Source organism: Hermetia illucens, chromosome 4, assembly GCF_905115235.1.
Source record: "Hermetia illucens chromosome 4, iHerIll2.2.curated.20191125, whole genome shotgun sequence".
NCBI lineage: Eukaryota > Metazoa > Arthropoda > Insecta > Diptera > Stratiomyidae > Hermetia > Hermetia illucens.
In genome coordinates, this window is record NC_051852.1 from 68,511,471 (window position 1) to 68,530,409 (window position 18,939).

General features: G+C 42.0%; 2 protein-coding genes across 5 annotated transcripts in view; both read left to right on the forward strand.

Moving 5' to 3' along the window:
* The window catches only part of LOC119655342, a 600,578-nt gene that overhangs the window by 59,965 nt on the left and 521,674 nt on the right, over window positions 1-18,939 (forward strand). Inside the window, exon 2 of one of the 4 annotated variants that reach the window (XM_038061191.1) lies at window positions 961-982. The exons of the other annotated variants lie outside the window; for them this stretch is intronic. The gene's annotated coding sequence lies outside the window, so the exon portion shown is untranslated. The remainder of the gene's footprint in view (window positions 1-960; window positions 983-18,939) is intronic. 4 annotated transcript variants of the gene reach the window in all.
* Window positions 6,320-6,982, forward strand: LOC119653970 (homeobox protein 2-like). Its single transcript, XM_038059131.1, has one exon. It carries the CDS (start codon window positions 6,320-6,322, stop codon window positions 6,980-6,982), a length of 663 nt encoding a protein of 220 aa, XP_037915059.1.

The following is an 18,939-nucleotide window of genomic DNA, read 5'->3' on the forward strand; positions in this document are numbered from 1 at the left end:
CGGTCGCCTTCCTCCAGCCTCTCCATAGCACTGACTACTTCATCCGGACTCATTTCCGTCGGAACGGTATACTGAGTTAATCCGTCATCGGCAGTAATTATTCTAAAACCGCCCTGTTAGATTTATCTAGGATAGTTTCTTGTACTTTCATTGGTTGAAGGTTTTTAGCCATACTGCTTGCTGATAATCGTCGTTTAGATGCTGGTGAGAGGGATCTTCTTGGTGGTGTTATTTCTTCTGGTTCAAAGTAACTCTCCTCGGCCAAGAATGGTACCTCTCTGGGGTTGTCTGTGCTGCTAAATCTTTTCGAAAAATCAGTCTTGTCTGAGTCTGGCTATCTCGTAGACTTTTCTGTTGCCTCAATCCTTGACTAGCCGATGATAAATTTGACTTTACGGCTAAAACATATTTCCCTTTTCGCTTCGTATTTAGAAATTTTATTAACTCATTTCTATAGCTGTATCATTTATCCTTATCTGGAAGACTTTTGTCCCTCAGAATTTTACCCATTGCCTTATCAAACAAGGTCTGATTATTTGACTCTTCAATAATTTCACACACCTCGGGTGATAATAAAAGCATTTTATTAAGGGTATTATTTTTCTCCATGTTCACTGTATAGCAGATCCTCTAGAACCCGAAAGAAGACTTCCTAACAATACAGGAACAAATCCACCTTGCTGTATCAGGGTTTTCCTCTGTCTGGGGACAGATCGTTTTGCCTCAGCCTACTTTCGCATATTGTTTTTATACCTGCAAAGTCTGCTTAGTGCTTTCCTGCATGGTATATGGTTACCTTTCAAAGTGTTTAGTGTTATTTCACAAATAGTTTTAATTACCTCAGCATCGGCATTCTTGAACATAGCGTTTCTTAAGCATGATTTAGCGTTCTTTAGAATATATAATATATGCCTGTTGGCCTTTAATCGTCTCATTTTCGATATCATTATTATTTTTCAGATCACTTGACGAACAATAACATGTAAGATCTCTTATTAAATATACCGGTTCGAAACCTAGGAATATCGTTTATATCCTGGGTTAAATCTACTAGCAAATAATTGTGTGGTCTCTGTGTGATATCTTTATATATTTTCACAAGCTCGCCACTATTCTCTGGATAAATCTGTTTAGCTAAATGGAGGAATTGACTTTTGTCTCGTGGGTTTTTGAATACAACTAGATATTTACAATTAAGCGATATATATATATAACTTACTTACTTACTTATACTTACCTATACATTCTGGGTCACTAAGATCACAGAGAAGTTGCGATGATGTGAGCCCTTAGTGAAAAGTTCACACACCTGCTTTTGAAATGCATTTAACATCATATCATCCAGCGCGATTAAAGTAAGATCCTTATTTTTGTTTGTGAACTAACTATACGTGACGGCAGTCCACCCTGTTCTGCATTACACCAAAATATCTTCCCAACCTGAGGCTGTATAAGCCACATGTTATTCAGAAGATTTTCTATAAAGGTCGTCTTTCCACATCCAGATGGTCCTGCAACCATCATTGTAAATGGATGATTAAATTTTAACATGGTGATACCATTTATAATGTCTCTAACAGTAGAGATCAATATATAACGGTAAAAAAGCAATCGGTATTTATACGTTCAGGAAAACGAGCAAAAGACATTATTAATGAGCTCCACAGGCCCGCTCGCAGAAACTTTAAACGTCGCCGTGTTAGTATAAGGGGGATTGATGATCTATGGCAGGCTGATTTAGTTGACATGAGTGCCTATACATCTGAAAACCAGGGATTCAGTTTTCTACTTACAGTAATTGATACATTTTACAAATACGCTTGGGCAGTATCCGTTAAAAAGTTACTAAAGTTATGCAAGTAATTTTAAATCAAAAACGTGTTCCTAGAAATTTACAGACAGACGACGTTAAAGAATTCTTCAACAAGAAATTTATGCAGCTAATGAAAAATATCAAATAAATCATTAGTCAACGTTTAGCTCTTTAAAAGCCTCAATTGTTGAGCGATTCAATGGAGCTCTTAAAAGTGTCATGTGGAAAGAATTTAGTATGAAGGGAAACTACAAATGGATCAATTCATTAAAAAACATAGTACGAAAATATAACACAACGCAACATCGAACTATCAAGATGAAACCTGTAGACGTTAATACTTCCAACGAGATAGATCTGATATGCAGTGTGTATAAGAAAGAGAGAGTCTCGTCTAAACCAAGATACAAAGTAGCATAGGGGACCCATACGTACAACATGCAAGGAAGAGCCCCACTTAAATGGATCTATCAGCTCTCCTGCTTAGACCTCATTGAGATGTTATCACAATGCCGGTATTTCTATGAAACCCGATTGAGTTTAACCTAGGGCGGACGACGTAGGAAGCCTTTCACCATCACCAAGACGTCGTCGGCGGACCTACTAGTACGGAAGCCATACTGTCGGTAAGACACCATATGAGATATTTTCACCTCCAGTCGCTGAACCATAATCATTTCCAGGACCTTGCCAAGAGCTGGGAGAAGAGATATCGCGTTGTTAGGCCAGCAATGTTTCCGTCGCGGCTCGACGTTTGATAAGCAAAGTACCGTTCTTGTCATTTACGCAACAGAAGTGTTCGATATCCTGTACGCGTTCATTTCGGTTTCTGGCAAGTCGATATGGATCTCTCTCGCTATTCTGAGTGAAATTATGCGGTGTTTCCAACGATTAATTAATTAGCGCTCCAGAGGTCCGGCCCTAGGGTGGATCCCTGTGCTACCCCCGACGTGACCTCCATCCACCTTTGACCCACTAGTGTTTCAAAGCGGTTCCTCAGATAGTCCCTCAAAATCCGTTAGAGATAGTTCGGCACGTTGAAGATATTGTCTAGTGTGCCTAGAATGTCTTTCCATCTTACGAATTGAAGGCGTTTCTGACGTCAAGCGTTACGAGGAGCACCACCCGTCGAGTTCGGCGGCTATGTGCCTCTGCTCGTCGAACGACGTCCACGACCTGCATGATAGCATCAATTGTCGATCTCCCTGCCGTAAAACCAAATTGCCGGGGAGATAGATCTCCGGCAGTGCGTATCGCTTCAGCGAGCCTACTTCTGATGAGCTTTTCGAGCACTTTCCCAGCAGTATCAAGCATACATAGTGGGCGGTATGAAGACGGCAATTCGGGATCGCCTTTCCCTTTAGGGATCAGCGCAAGCCTCGCAGCTTTCCAACGAGCAGGGAAAATGCCCTCTTTGAGGCAAGCGTTGAATGCGCCGAGCAGTAGGTCTGGCCGGTGTTGGAATACCAGTTTGTATACCTCTGCTGGAATACCATCGGGTCCTGGCGCCTTCTTGTTTTTCATAGAGCCGGAGCTCTGCGATTTCCACTGTCCACCAATGCATGGAAGGTTTGCCGCGCCTCGATGTTTTCCTGGGCATGGAGGCTCCGCAGACCGTCGTTATCAGGTTCATAACTGAGTTTACGACAGTGTCAGCTGCGGCGCCACCGCCCCCAGGAGTACCCTTCAGCGTGGCCCCACCTGTTCCCAGAGTTTCGACAAATTTCCCGGTGTTCACTTTCGCGACGTTCCATACACAGAAAGATCGCTTGGGTGGCGCACACTGAGAGTTTATGTCCACCACTTCGAAAGCAATGTATTGGTGGTCACTTGCCGAAAAGTCTTCCGGAACTCGCCACCCGTCCACCAGCGGCACCAGTGATTCCGATGCGAAGGTTACGTCTGGAATGCTTCCTTCGCAGCCCGGGCGCCGGAACGTTGGGGTGGATCCGGTGTTTAGAACTACCAGTCCCGTTCTCGCCGCCATTTCCAGAATTCGTTTCCCTCTGGAATCTGTGTGCGGCATGCCCCATTCAAGTGCCCTAGCATTGAAGTCACCCCCGACCAGGATCCGCCCATCCGTGCTTAAGATAGCGTTCTCCAAAGCATCAAGCCTCCGACGAAAGTCCGGCGTCGTCTCATTCGGCGTAAGATAGACACTAAAAAACGTTATCCCTGAACACCGAATCCAGACAAAGCCGTCCCCTCGGCCTTGGGCAAAAACCTCCAGGAGGGTGCCGTCCCGAACCCACATGGCAGCGGTACCTGATATGTCTGGGTGCCATGAAACTGGGCTCTTGTTTCGGTACTGCTCACTGATGAGTACTAAATCAGCTTTGGTCTCCGCAGCGCACTGCGCTAGCTACTCGTGAGCGGTTGCACTCCAGTGCATATTGATTTGTAGGATGCGAATCATGTTGACCGTATCCTAACTCTTTCTAATTCTGCTCTGAAAACTGGACACCGCCCTGATCTCGCAGTGTGCGAAATGCTCTCATCAGTCACGCCACGGTCCCTGCATAGGACGCAGCTTTCCTTTTCATTGCAGCTGTTCGCTTTATGGCCTGCCTGACCGCAGATTGCAGATGTGTACCCATAATCCAAACATCTGTAACATTTGGTTGGGGCGGCCCGAATTCGTATCCTACACACTACCCAACCAATTCTTATTTTCCCCCTCTTTAGAAGCTTCCTCGCGTATTGCTCGGCAACCTCTACCACAGCGAGTTTTTGGCCTCGGGAGTTCGCGGAGGTGATACCAATCCGGACATTGGTTACCTCCGGGCATTCGCGTTTGATGGCCTCTTCTATCTCGTTCTTTTCCGTGAGACAGTCAAGGTCACGGATTTCTAAAGCACACAAGAAATCAAAGTTTTTTCTCCTAGAAGCCCCTTGACTGCTTCACGGAACGTGACTTCATTTATAGTCTTCGGGCCTAATTCGACTAAGACTCCACCACCCTTCGTTTTACGTATGGAAGACACTTCCGCTCCGTTGTCTTCGGGTTTGATTTTGTAACGGATTTCGCTGAGGACTTCCGCAAAAGTCTTGCCTTCCGTCGGCTTAATAAGCACAGCTGGCGGTCTAGTCCTCCTTCGTCTCCCCACCTTTTCTTTTAGCACTCCGTCCTTCGTGTCCGCCTTAGTTTTAGGCAGAGGTTTTTCTGATGGCGCGACGTGTTGTTGTCTTTTGATCCTCTTCGCCTTCTTCTTTTCAGCCCTGGAGAGTACCTGAGTGAAGTCTCCTTCTGATGTCCCTTCCTCCTTTCGTTTTTTACCAAGTTCGCTCTGCAATGGGCTGTCAGCGATCCGTTTGGTACTCGTGGTGTTCTCCTCGGGAAGCGCGGTTGTTTCTGCTTCCTGCGGATTTTGTCTTACTTTCCATGTTCGCTTATAGTATGAAATCCTGTCCAGGAGCTCTTTCAGTTCCATTAGCCCGTTTTTCACCCCCTTACCGACGGTTTTCTGGAGGAACGTCAAAGATCACATGTGCTTCACAACTGCCGTGCATTTCTTAATAAGTCTTTCCTCTTCAACTTGCGCCAGAGTAATCGACAGTCCTCCCACTCGACTAATATTCGAAACCATTTTATTAGTTTCGGGAGTTTCCACTGTGCCTCTTTCCCCAATTATAGCACTGTGCGGTATGGTCTGGGTTCCTATCTGTGTTGCAGGTGCCGCATCACTTTCCGAGTCTTTCTCTCCGTCTGCGCGTCCCGATGTCTCGTCGGGTATTTCAGCCCTTGTTGCGTCCGTCGCTGGGCGCTGGGGCGAACGGCGCATTTTCGTGCTGCGAATAAACGCAGCCAGCTGTCTCTCCATTTCCACTATCACCTCGTTTCGTTCGTTTTTATTCTCCATTTGAGTTGTTTGCTTAATTTGCAAATTTAGATAATGGGAATAAATTTCAAATTCCTAATGCTGGAATCTCGAGAAACAATTTTATGCAACCTTGCATTTTTGCGCCACGGTACAATACAATTTTGTAATCATGTTTAAGTTAGTCTTAGTGCCGGTTGGAAACCTTTTGAGCGTTATTAGTTTTGATGCGATCAGCGAGGTCAATTAACAACCGACAACAACCGATCCATAAATCAACCTATCCAATATAATGGCGAACCCAGAAATAGAAATTGTAGCGCTTCGACAGGCACTGCAGGATTCACACGCCCAATACCAGCACGACATCGAAAGTCTGCGGCAACTACAACAATATCAGCAACAACCACAGCGGTTGCAACAGGGAGAGATAAGGGAATTGGAGTTATCAACGGACCAAATTCTGAACAGATTTAGCCATATTAAAACATTTACTGGCGAAGGAAATTATATGTCGACGGAGTTTATCAACGGTGTGCAAAACATAATTTCTCTATGTAGTAACAACGAGCATTTGATTAGACATGGATTGATAATCATTATCAAAGAAAAAGTACAAGGAGAAGCCAAGCGGTGTATTCAGCGATTAGGCGATTAGGCGATTACGGATGAATGCCGATCTCTTAAAATGAGTACTCCTCGTGAATTATTTGATAACTTTAGAATAATTTGCAATAGTTTAAATGAGTTATATGAGTTCGACGACAATAAACCCACAAATTATTCACCTGAAAATAATAATAAAAATTTAGTAGATGTCGTTAAGGATATGCTTACTGGTAGTAACCGTATTAGCATTCCTCAAAATATGTCCTTAATTGAGGTCTTCAATAAATTTGATGATTTAGGTTTGTTAGACGAGACGGAAGTAATTCATTGTAGTTATCGCAAAAATAGAAATCGTGACGTGAATAGAAAAAAATTCAGAAATGGAAACTTTAAAAATTCTGGAAATAAAAATTTCCAATCGCATTACCGTAGTAACGATCCACAACCAAACAGTGATTATAATAATTTCAAACCAAATCGCTGCAATAACAATTTCAACCATGATAATAATAATAACAAAAATAACTCCCAACGAAACCAATACAACCATTCCAGTCGTACTAAAAATTATAATTCCAAGCCAACCGACGACTATAATCAAAAATATTCAAATTATAATACAGACAACTCAGGACAGTTTCTACGAAACACAAACTCAGAACAGTGCAGAAAGTTCGATAACAATAGCTCTGAAAATAGTAAAGAATCTAACAACAAAAACTCTAGACAATTTAAAACATGACAATACAATTTTGACAATTCAGAACTTATGGAAGTTGGAAATATCCAGGGAGATATAAATTTTCAGGAAGGGCCTCAGGAAAAACCTTACCCTTAGTGTCTTTAACTATAGATAATACCAAACTAAGGTTTCTGATTGATACAGGAGCAGCAGTAAGTATTGGCAAACCAAACATTTTAAAAAAGTACCCACTAGAAAAACTTCCATAATCACTTTGCTGCACAACATTAAATGGTATCAGTGAAGTTCGCAACAAAATAGTAACCCGTATACCCGACGAATTCAATATTCGTTACACTATTTCATGGAAAGTGATGGAGTTAGTAGGCCGCAAATTCGACGGTATCATTGGAACAAATTTTCTTATCCCTCTAAAGGCAAAAATCAATTTAGCCAAGGGTTAAATAGAAATCAGCAACAATAAACTTTATTTCGAGTATAAGGACGACCCTTACATCATAAACGAAATTTGCAACCTAGAATCCGGTACAATCGATAAACTTAATCTCGATCATTTAAATTATGTCGAAAAACGAGCCATATTAAAAACTTTAAAGTAATTTCAAAGCCTTTCTTATAGAGAAGGTGACAAATTAACTTGCACTCATGAAACACAACATAAAATTGTGACAAATGTTAATAACCCTATATATTCTAAAATATATAGATACCCTCAAATCCATGAGGAAGAATTTGGCAAGCAAATTAAAGAAATGCTTGACCAGGATGTTATTACGCACGGCAATTCTCCTTATAACAGTCCACTATGGATCGTTCCAAAAAAATTGAATAATTCCGGGACCCAAAAATGGCGCATTGTTATAGACTATAGACGCCTAAACGAAGTCACAATCAGCGACCGCTTCCTTATACCAAACATTGAGGGCATCCTCGATAAACTAGGGAGAACATAATATTTTACAAGCATTGACTTAGCGAAGGGATTTTACCAAATCCTGGTGAACCTCGAGGACAGAAAAAAACGGCATTCTCCACTCCATTTGGTCATTATGAATATATCAGAATGCCATTTTGATTGAAGATTGCACCATAAACCTATCAACGGTTGATGAATACCGTTCTGAAAGGTCTAATTAATAAAATTTGTGTGGTCTACCTCGACGACATTTTAATCTTCAGTACGTCGCTTGAGGAGCACGTAAATAGTATAAGGAAAGTATTTGATAGGTCGAAGGAGTCCAACTTAAAAATTCAAATAGATAAATGCAGTTCCCTGAAAAAAGAAACTGGATATCTTGGTCATATTTTAACCCCTGAAGGAACCCAAACAAAATCAAAGTAATTCGTGACTTAAAATTACCTACCACCACCAAACAAATTAAGCAGTTCCTGGGAGTAACTGGGTATTATCGTAAATTTATTAAGGATTACCCAAAAGTTGCATACTCTCTAACTAGATACCTCAAAAGGGGAATGACGATAAACAGAAATGATTTCTGTTATGTAAGCAGCCTTCGATAAATTGAAGGAAATCATTACTAATCACCCCATTCATAAATATCCACACTTTACAAAAAAATTTAAATTAGTTACAGATGCTAGCAACTTCGCCGTGGGAGCATCTTATATGTTACGCATCTCGATCTCTTAACAACCATGAGAAAAATTACTCAACGATCGAGAAAGAGTTACTTGCCATAGTTTGGGGAACACGATATTTTCGACCCTATTTGTTTGGTAAGGAATTCGACCTCCAAACAGACCAGCAGCCAATTAAATGGCTCCAAACAAAGTACACTGGCAAGGATATTAACCCAAGCTTACAGAGGTGGTTAATTTCACTGGGAGGGTATAATATGAAAATTGATTACACAAAAGGGAAAGACAACCGCATAGCGGACTTTCTAATCAGAATCTACTGTAACACACAAGAAATCAATTTACTTCAGGAACCAGCTCTCGAAATAAACGACATATTCGGAGATAAGTGGAACAATCCATCTGAAGATGAGGTGAATGCCATGATGAATCAATAGAAGTCCAAACTCACAAAAGGAAAATTTTGATAATCATATACCTATTTTGGAAACAGTAATAAATCGCTTTAGAACCCAAATTATACTAAAACCAAAAAAGTTCATGGTCCTTTCAAAAATCTTCGTGGATACAGAAGATTTCGAAAATGAAAATCTTAGTGATATTCCACGTAGATATATTACCAAAGGAAAAGTAGGTATTTATTCGTATCTTAACGATCACGAATATAATAAACTGCAACAAATCATAATCAATTTATACAGAGGTGCTGACGCAACTAAATTAGTCAAACGTAAAGGACTCCGTAAACAGATATCTCTGTACCACAAAAATGAGTCAGGACATTCTGGGATAATACCAACATACGAGGGAATCAAAACCAAAATGTACAACCCAAAATTGCAGTCCAGCAAATAATCAGTAATTGCGATACTTGCAGCGGAGCAAAATATGATAGGAACCCGATCAAGAAAAAATTTCATCCAACTGAAACCGCCTCAACAATTAATGAAATCAGTCATGCTGATATTTATTCAATCTTCAAACATCCGTTTATAAATTTCATCGATAAATTTTCCAAACATGCAGTCTATTTTGAAGATAAAAATAGCCACACTTTTCTTGAAAAAATAATACGATTTCTATCAATCAGAGGAAATGAAAACAAGTTTATACCTGACAATGGGTTCAATACAATTTATATAAAAGAATATTTTAAAGAACAGAAAATACAATATCATTTAACAAAGCCCAACAGCCATACTGGGAACTCTGATACCTTAAGATTTCACAACACAATCACCGAAAGGTTTTGAGCACTAAATTTCGAGGAAAAACGCCCTATACGGATACAAATGCTACTAGCAATAAAATATTATAACACAAGTTATCATTCCGCAATTAAACTCACTCTTCTGGATGTCATGGAACATAAAGTAAACCATGATACTATCAAAGAAAGAAAATTATACTAAAGAGAAATGAACACCGACAGGTGTACACAGAAACCAGAAAAGAATGATTTAGTAAAAACTATAAATACGTTAGGCACAAAGAGCAGCCTAAATTTGGGAAATATAAACTTAAAAACTTTTATGAGGGTCAATCAAAAGACTGTTCAAATTCAGTAACCATTCAGAAAATGAAAAGAATGGAAATATAAATGAATTTCCAGAATTCACCAATGAGCAAATAGCCGTGATCAATGAGGCAACATCTCAAGGTTCAGACAAGGATGTACTAATATCAAAGTTTGGCATAAATATTACTAGAAGCGACATAAAAACATTAATGGAAAACAATTGGCTAAATGATAATATCATCAATTTTTACTTGAATCTTATTATGGAGCGGAGTGAACAACAAACTCGAGGAGGATTAAAGGTATATGCCATGAGTACATTTTTCGTACCGCAACTTCTACGATTCGACTATAGTGCGATTAAAAGATGGACCAGAAAAGTGGATATCTTTTCGAACGATGTGACTTTAATCCCAGTTCACGTTAATCAGCTACATTGGTACCTGGCAACCATTGACATAAAAATAAGGTAATCAAGTACTACATCTCATTAGGTACGCCGAATTGAGCATTACTCGATACTTTGAAAAATTATTTGCAACCCGAGTCATTGGATAAACGGAAGGAACCATTTGACACATCCGATTTTGTAAAGGAAAACATCAAAGAAATCCCGCACCAAGAAAATGGAAATGACTGCGGCGTACGTAGCTGCATCGTTGCCGAATATATTTCACATAATAGCGAAATAACGTTGTCACAAACACATATCCCATACTTTGCTGTTTTATAAATAAAATTTCTAATGAAATTAAAACGGGAGTTAGATTATACTTTTTTTTGATAATTAAATCACAATCATTTAACTTACGCGATGAAGAAGTGAATAGTGCGATCAGCTGATATAATGGTGAGCTTCATCAGCCGATCATCCAATCATTCGACTTCCTTAATGGTATCACGGAAACCCTCTAAGATGGCAATGCCAACACCATATTGAGTGTGTGGGTTACCAATATTGAGAAGCTTATAACCATTTTCGCCGCGTTCACGTTCTATGTCGCAGCTTTTGGCACCAGACCATGGGGTTCCCTGCAATGCGCAGATATCAATGCGAGTTCCTCGGTCTTTCCATTTAGGGTACCAACATTTAGCGTGCAGACTTGTTTGTTCGGACTAACTTACTTACGTCCTTACGCCGTGCATGCGTCAAGAGCCTTTGCCCACTTCTCAACACAACTGGGGCCGGTCCTGCCGCGTCGACTGAGGTCCTAGCATTTTTCCGAGGCTTGTTACTCGATACGATCATGTTGTTTCCAACAACATTGGATGTATTTTCTTGGTCGGCCTGCCGCGGGACCTGTCACCCAGAGAGATCAGGTAGGATTTAACATAGTGGAATAACTCTAACTATACTTTATTTATCTCGTTCGCTGATCTCAGCATTTTATTTTTGTTTTACTGAGGATGGTATTAAGTACATTGCCTCAAAGCCTCTTCATTTTCCTGGGCTTTAGACCAGCATACCATGTTAATAGCATGGCGGAGTTTGTAGTATGCTGTATCATCAGCAACCGCGCCATAACAGATATCCAGTCTAGGCCTGCCTTATTAAGGAACTGCAGACATCCCGATTTTGCGCCGAGTTCCACGAATTCGATATCCCTAAAAGCTGCTTGACATCCTGGCCTACGCCATCGTTCCATCTCAGGCAGGGCCTGCCTCGTCTACTTTTTCTACCATTGATATTGCCGTTATAGAATTTTCGGGCTGGATCATTCTCATCGATACGGATTAAGTGACCCGCCCACGGCAACCTGTTGAGCCGAATTTTATCCACAACCTGACGGTCATGGTATCGCTCATAGATTTCGTCGTTACGTAGGCTACGGAATCATCCATCCTAATGTAGGGGGCCCAAAATTCTTCAGAGGATTCTTATTTCTCACGCGGCGAGGGTTCACAATTTCTCTTGCTAAGAACCCTAGTCTCCGAGGAATAGATGAGGGCTCGTAAGATCATTGTCTTGTACAGTAAGAGCTTTGATCCTATGGTGAGACGTTTCGAGCGGAACAGGTTTTGTGAGCTGAAATAGGCTCTATTGGCAGCCAAGAACTTTGTGCGGATTTTATCGTCATAGATGTTATCGGTTGTGATTTTCGATCCCAGATAGGAGAAGTTATTAACGGTTTTAAAGTTGTAGTCTCCTATATTTATTCTTCCCGTTTGACCAGTGCGGTTTGATGTTGTTGATTGGCTGGTTTTTGGTGCTGACATGGCTACCATATACTTTGTCTTGCCTTGCCTTGCCTTGATGTGCTGCCCAAGATCTTGTGCGGTCTGCTTGATCTGGATGAAAGCAGTTTGTACGTCTCCCCCTCTTGTCGTAGACCGTTGTTGATGTCGCATGGTCTTGAGAGTGATCCTGCTGCTTTTATCTGGCCTCGCACATTGGTCGGGATCAGCGTAGTCAGTTTTGTTAATTTCGTCGGGATACCGACTTCTATCCCTGGCTATGCTACCATAGGCGACTTTAAAGTCGATGAATAGATGGCGCAACTATTGTCCTTATTCCAACAGTTTTTCCATCGCCTGCCGCAGAGAGAAAATCTGATCTGTTCCTGATTTGCCTGGAGTGAAGCCTCTTTGGTATGGGCCAATGATGTTCTGGGCGTATGGGGCTATCCGGCCTAGCAAGATAGTGGAGAATATCTTATAGATGGTGGTCAAAGGGTAGCATAGGTCCCGGGGCGAAACGTGGATTGGTACCCACGATGGAGCATAAAACCTGGGAAATGCCTGCTGAACCAACACCAACAGCTCTACTACCAAACCCTATCTCCACCTCCACGTGGTGACCGCTGGGAGCTCTTTCTTGACGAAAAGCTGCAGAAGGAGAAGGATGAAGGCGAGTCTCCCGCGCCTAAAAACGAGACAAATTGTAGCAACTGGTCCTCCAGGTTGGGGGTTGGGTAGGGCTGACAACCCTACACGGAAAACAACTTGTTACGAAGCCACAACAGGAGCCTCGGATAGGACGGATTTTAAAACGACGGACCCGGCAACGACAAAGGAACAACGATTTGCGCATTTTCTCATGGAACGTGCACTTCCTGTACAGAGATGAAGCTGATAAGCAGTTAGCCGATACCCTGTCCCAATATAGGGCTGATGTAACAGCGTTGCAAGAGATGCGATGGACAGGGACCGGTTTCCTGGAGAAGAGCCACTACACCATATATTATAGCGGTCATCCAGTAAACCATGTGCTCGGAGTAGGTTTCATAGTCAGCCAAAAAATGAGACCTGCTGTTATCGGCTTTGAAAGTATAAGCGAACGGCTATGCACTCTGCGCTTGCGAGGCAAGTTTAGAAATATAAGCCTCATTAACGTTCACGCCCCGATAGAGGAGACTGCAGACTCGGAGAAGGATACCTTCTACAAGGCAGTAGAACGAACCCTCGAAGCCTGTCCCAGATATGATATCAAAATCATACTTGGGGATTTTGACAGCCAAGTAGGGAAGGAGCCCGTATTCAGGCGGTACGTTCGCTTGCATAGCTTACACGGAAAACGAAAGATAAAGGACTGCGGATTATTCAATTAGCAGGGTCATACGAAATGGTTGTTGGAAGTACCTGGTCTGCACGGAAAGCGGTCCACAGGCATACATGGGCCTCTCCAGACGGGACCACTTTCAACCAAATTGACCACGTGTTGATCGAACGCCGCCACCTCTCAGTCTTGATGAATGTAAGAACATGTAGGGGGGCCAATTTGGACTCGGATCACTATTTCGTTGGCATAGTGCTCCGAGCTCGAATAGCAACACCACCTAGAATCCCCTCTGACAATAAGGTGAGAGTGAACACTGAAGCCATTCACAACACAACCCTCCGCGACAACTATAAGAGGGAACTGGATACCGCAATAACTGCAGTCAACAGAGGAACTGGAGATGAAGCATCAACAAATGATCTTCACAATCACCTGAAGAACGTTATCATGGATACGGCCACAAATATACTTGGCCCCAGCCGCAAAAGGAGTCGGAACGGCTGGTTTGACGATGAATGTAAGCTAGCAACGGAACGGAAGAATGCCGCATACCGAGTAATGTTGCATTCTCAAAGAACGCGGGCACGCGCAGAGACTTATCACGAACTCCGTCAAGCGGAGAAGCTACTTCACAGACGGAAAAGGGAAGCCTGGGAGAACCAACAAGTCTGTGATTTAGAAAAGTACAGGGAGCAACCGCACCAGGCGCGGAAGTTTTACCAACAAGTCAGCAGGATGAAGCCTTATACACCTCAATGCTCATCCTGCCGAGACAAAGAGGGAAATCTGATTTCCGACAGAATGGGCATATTGGAGCGATGGGTTGAGTACTTTGATGAGCTACTGAACAACCAGAACATCGGCGAGTTGGAGGTCCCGCCAACTGAAGACGACGGACAAATACTGCCACCACCAAGTTTAGGAGAAACAGTCCGTGCAATTCATCGGCTAAAAAATCGTAAGTCGCCAGGAGCCGATGGAACTACAGCCGAATTGGTTAAACATGGAGACGACCAGTTACACCAAGTGGTTCATCAACTTGTGCTCAAGGTATGGGACAGCGAATCAATGCCTGACGATTGGCAACGAGGCATAATCTGTCTCATACATAAAAAGGGAGATATCACACAGTGCAGCAATTATAGAGGTATCACGTTGCTGAGTACCATCTATAAGATATTCTCCACTATCTTGCTAGGCCGGATAGCCCCATACGCCCAGAACATCATTGGCCCATACCACAGAGGCTTCACTCCGGGCAAATCAGCAACAGATCAGATTTTCTCTCTGCGGCAGGCGATGGAAAAACTGTTGGAATATCGACAACAGTTGCACCATCTGTTCATCGACTTTAAAGTCGCTTATGATAGCATAGCTAGGGTAAAACTGTACACGGCCATGAGAGAATTCGGTATCCCGACGAAATTAATAAGACTGACTAGGCTGACCCTGACCAATGTGCGAGGCCAGATAAAAGCAGCAGGATCACTCTGAAGACCTTTCGACATCAACAACGGTCTACGACAAGGGGATGCGCTATCATGCGTCCTCTTTAACCTGGCCCTTGAGAAAGTGATCCGTGATGCTGAGGTGAATGCAAGAGGTACGATCCTCTTCAATTCCACCCAACTACTGGCCTATGCTGACGATATCGACATCATGGGAAGAACGACCCGAGACGTACAAACTGCCTTCATCCAGATCGAGCAGGCGGCGCGAGATCTTGGGCTGCACATCAATGAAGGCAAGACAAAATATATGGTGGCAACGTCAGCACCGAAGACGAATCAACCAACAACATCAAACCGCACTGATCAAACACAAACACGAACAAGAATAAGGATAGGAGAATACAACTTTGAGACCGTTGACAATTTCTCCTATCTAGGGTCGAAAATCACAACCGATGAAATCCGCGCACGGTTGTTGTCAGCCAACAGAGCCTATTTCAGCTTACAAAGACTGTTCCGCTCGAAACGTCTCACCATAGGGTCAAAGCTCTTACTGTACAAGACTATGATCTTGCCAGTCCTCATGTATTCCTCGGAAACTTGGGTTCTTAGCAAGAAAAATTGCGAACTCTTGGCCGCGTTCGAGAGAAGAATCCTCCGAAGAATTTTTGGCCCCCTACATGAGAATGGACGATTCCGTAGCCTACACAATGACGAAATCTGTGAGTGATACCATGACCGTCCGGTTGTGGATAAAATCCGGCTCAATAGGTTACGGTGGGCGGGTCACTTAATCCGTATGGATGAGGATGATCCCACCCGGAAAGTATAAGGGCAATATCTATGGTAGGAAAAGAAGACGAGGCAGACCCTGCCTAAGATGGAGCGATGGCGTGAGCCAGGACGCCAGACTGCTGTTAGGGATATCGAATTGGTGGACCTCGGCGCAAAACCGAGATGTCTGGAGTTCCTTATTAAGGCAGGCCTAGACCGGATACCGGTTGTTGCGCCGTTGATGATGATGATGATCTTATAGATGGTACTCAGCAACGTGATACCTCTATAATTGCTGCACTGCATGATATTTCCCTTTTTATGTATGAGACAGATAATGCCTCGTTGCCAATCGTCAGGCATTGATTCGCTGCCCCATACCTTGAGCATAAGTTGATGAACCACTTGGTGTAACTGGTGGCCTCCATATTTAATCAATTCGGCTGTAATTCCATCGGCTGTACTTTTCTAGTTCACAGACCTGTTGGTTCTCCCAGGCTTCCCTTTGCCGTCTGTGAAATCGCTACCCCGCTCGACGGAGTTCGCGATAAGTCTCTGCGCGTGCCCGCGTTCTTTGGGAATGTAACATTACTCGTTATACAGCATTCTTCCGTTCCGTTGCTAGCTTACATTCGTCGTCGAACCAGCCGTTCCGACTTCTTTTGCAGCTGGGGGCAAGTATGTTTGTGGTTGTATTTATGATAACGTTCTTCAGGCGATTGTGAAGATCATTTGTTGATGGTCCATCTTGAGAATTTCTGTTCACTGCGATTATTGCGGGAACCATTTCCCCCTTGTAGGTGTTGCGGAGGGTTGTGGTGTGGATGGCTTCAGTGTTAACTCTCACCGGATTGTCAGAGGGGATTCTGGGTGGTGTTGTTATTCGAGCTCAGAGCACCATGCCAACGAGATACTGATCTGAGTCTGTATTGGCCCCCCTATATGTTCTCACTAGTAGTAGTAGTAGTACTTTTTGTAGTTGAAGTTCAGAAGATGTTCAATGATATAAAGTTCTTTACGAACAGCTGGCGGATGAAAATCAACGTGCAAAAGTGTGAAACGATTCTGTTTCCAAATTCCTTGGCGTACGCCACTAGGAACTTAAAAAGGATTTAGAGCGATTTCCACATTGTCTCGAACTAGCATAGATGTGAGCGGATTCGTCATGAGAAGTGCGTTAGATACCTGGGTGTGCGTCTTGACGAGCGTCTCCAATTTAAGGAGCACGCAAAAGTCGCGCTATCAAGCGATCGCAAGGCATTCATGTCATTTCGAAGATTCTTTTATGCTCCACATCTTAGGTGGACCGGTGCTCACCTAGGGGTGTCGTATCTAGTTTAATTAGAGTGCTAGCCAAATGGAGAAAATAAGGATCATTGAAAGGAAATACCTGCGTGCTTGCACGGAGCTTAATTGGACTGCTTTGTCAAATTATGGACATTATGTAACTAATGAGGTGATGTATCATATACAGCTCCTGTTGTGCCGAGAATCGACACAGTTATCGTCAGATTGATTCGGAGTCATATAGTGCGATTCGTTTCCCATGCCGAGAACTCTTGGGTTTCGAAGCCGTTCTACACAAATGATGTATATTTCGAGAAAACTCTCACAACAGTCTGAGTGTAATTATGCGGTGTTGTTTGTAACTTGTTGTTTCTTTTTCGTTGGTGTAGATATTTATTCTTGCAAATGCCGGTATTTCGGGAACCACTTCATCAGTGCGAACAATTCTGCTGCTGCAGACTCAGATTTCACAACAGACTTCATTCCTGCCGAAGCGTTCATATATCTTGACAGGAATGGTCTTTATTCTTTGTCTCTTTCTTAATATTACAACTGTTGAATTACTTCTTCATTCTATGGATATTATTATTGTAAAAAAAAATGAAAAAGAAATATATAAATCGAAAAGAAAAATAAGAAAACAAAAAATTTGAAAAATAAATGCGAAGTTTTGACTAAAAAAGTACTACATAGAAAAGACATCGAAAGAAAAGCGAAGGTCAACATTTTTTTTCTTTTCAATTTAAATTGCCGGTTGTTTTATTACCCTTAAGAGCGAATATAGTAGTTATAATTGCTTTAAGTTTAAATTAGTCCTTTTCAGCTTACTTTAAAGAAATATTTGTAGTAGTTTTGAATAAATTATTGATTAGATAATGCAAATAGCTTTAATTTTGATAGTTTTAAGAACAATAATTTAAGTTGAAAGTATCTTTCCTAATGATTAAACATTTATTAAGTACCGTTACGGTCTTGAATGAAGTGCTCTAATATACTTCAAGGCCCTGATCCAATATGGATTGTTGCGCCAGGGGTTTTGTTTGTTACATATGTCTTCCGTAACAAAACTGGCTTAAGTGCCACGAAGACCTGATAAGTTGCTAAATGTAGCCTCTTGATCGTTAAACTGAACTGTGGCCTTTATTTAATATCATATATGCTTATATCGAATTCTACACCATCAATGCTGAAATATTTCTGACCTGGCACAATTATGTACAGTTGAGTACGCACATTCCTAAACAATATACAAGTTAAATATGCAATAAGCGACCATATTGTTACACATCTTATATGTAACAAGTCGGGAAACCGGAAGCTAGATGCTTCAGGTATGAAAGGTTTTGTGTATTTCTTTTATAAAGAGATTTGGGTGTTAGCATGTAGCACGCAAAATATGCATATATTATGTGAAAATAGCCACTTTCAAGTGATATTGACATACATAGTCTCGAATTTGCAGAGAAGCGACAGCTTTGACCTAGTATTACTTTCGTAGTAATAGTGCGATTTTCACCAAATTTGGCAGCATCATGCCCTATGCTGTAGCCTATATTGTTGCAAAATTTTGTGATTCTAGGGTGAACTTAAGGGGGGTTTTCCTGTCAATTACTAAAAATTATAGTAATGTACTATTATTAACTTTATTTGAACAGGTATCGGTATGGAGGGTATTTCGGAGACTAGGCACCATATAGTGACAGCCCCCTGCTTTTTTTTCAGATTTTTCGGTTGGGTAGTTTCTGAAAATGGGTTCGTTAAAAAAATGACCACTTTTAACCCCCCGCACCCCCCCACCTTTCCAACAAATGTCAAAACTAAGATCGGCTTCGGAAAGTACTAATCGAGACCTTTAATTTGATACCCC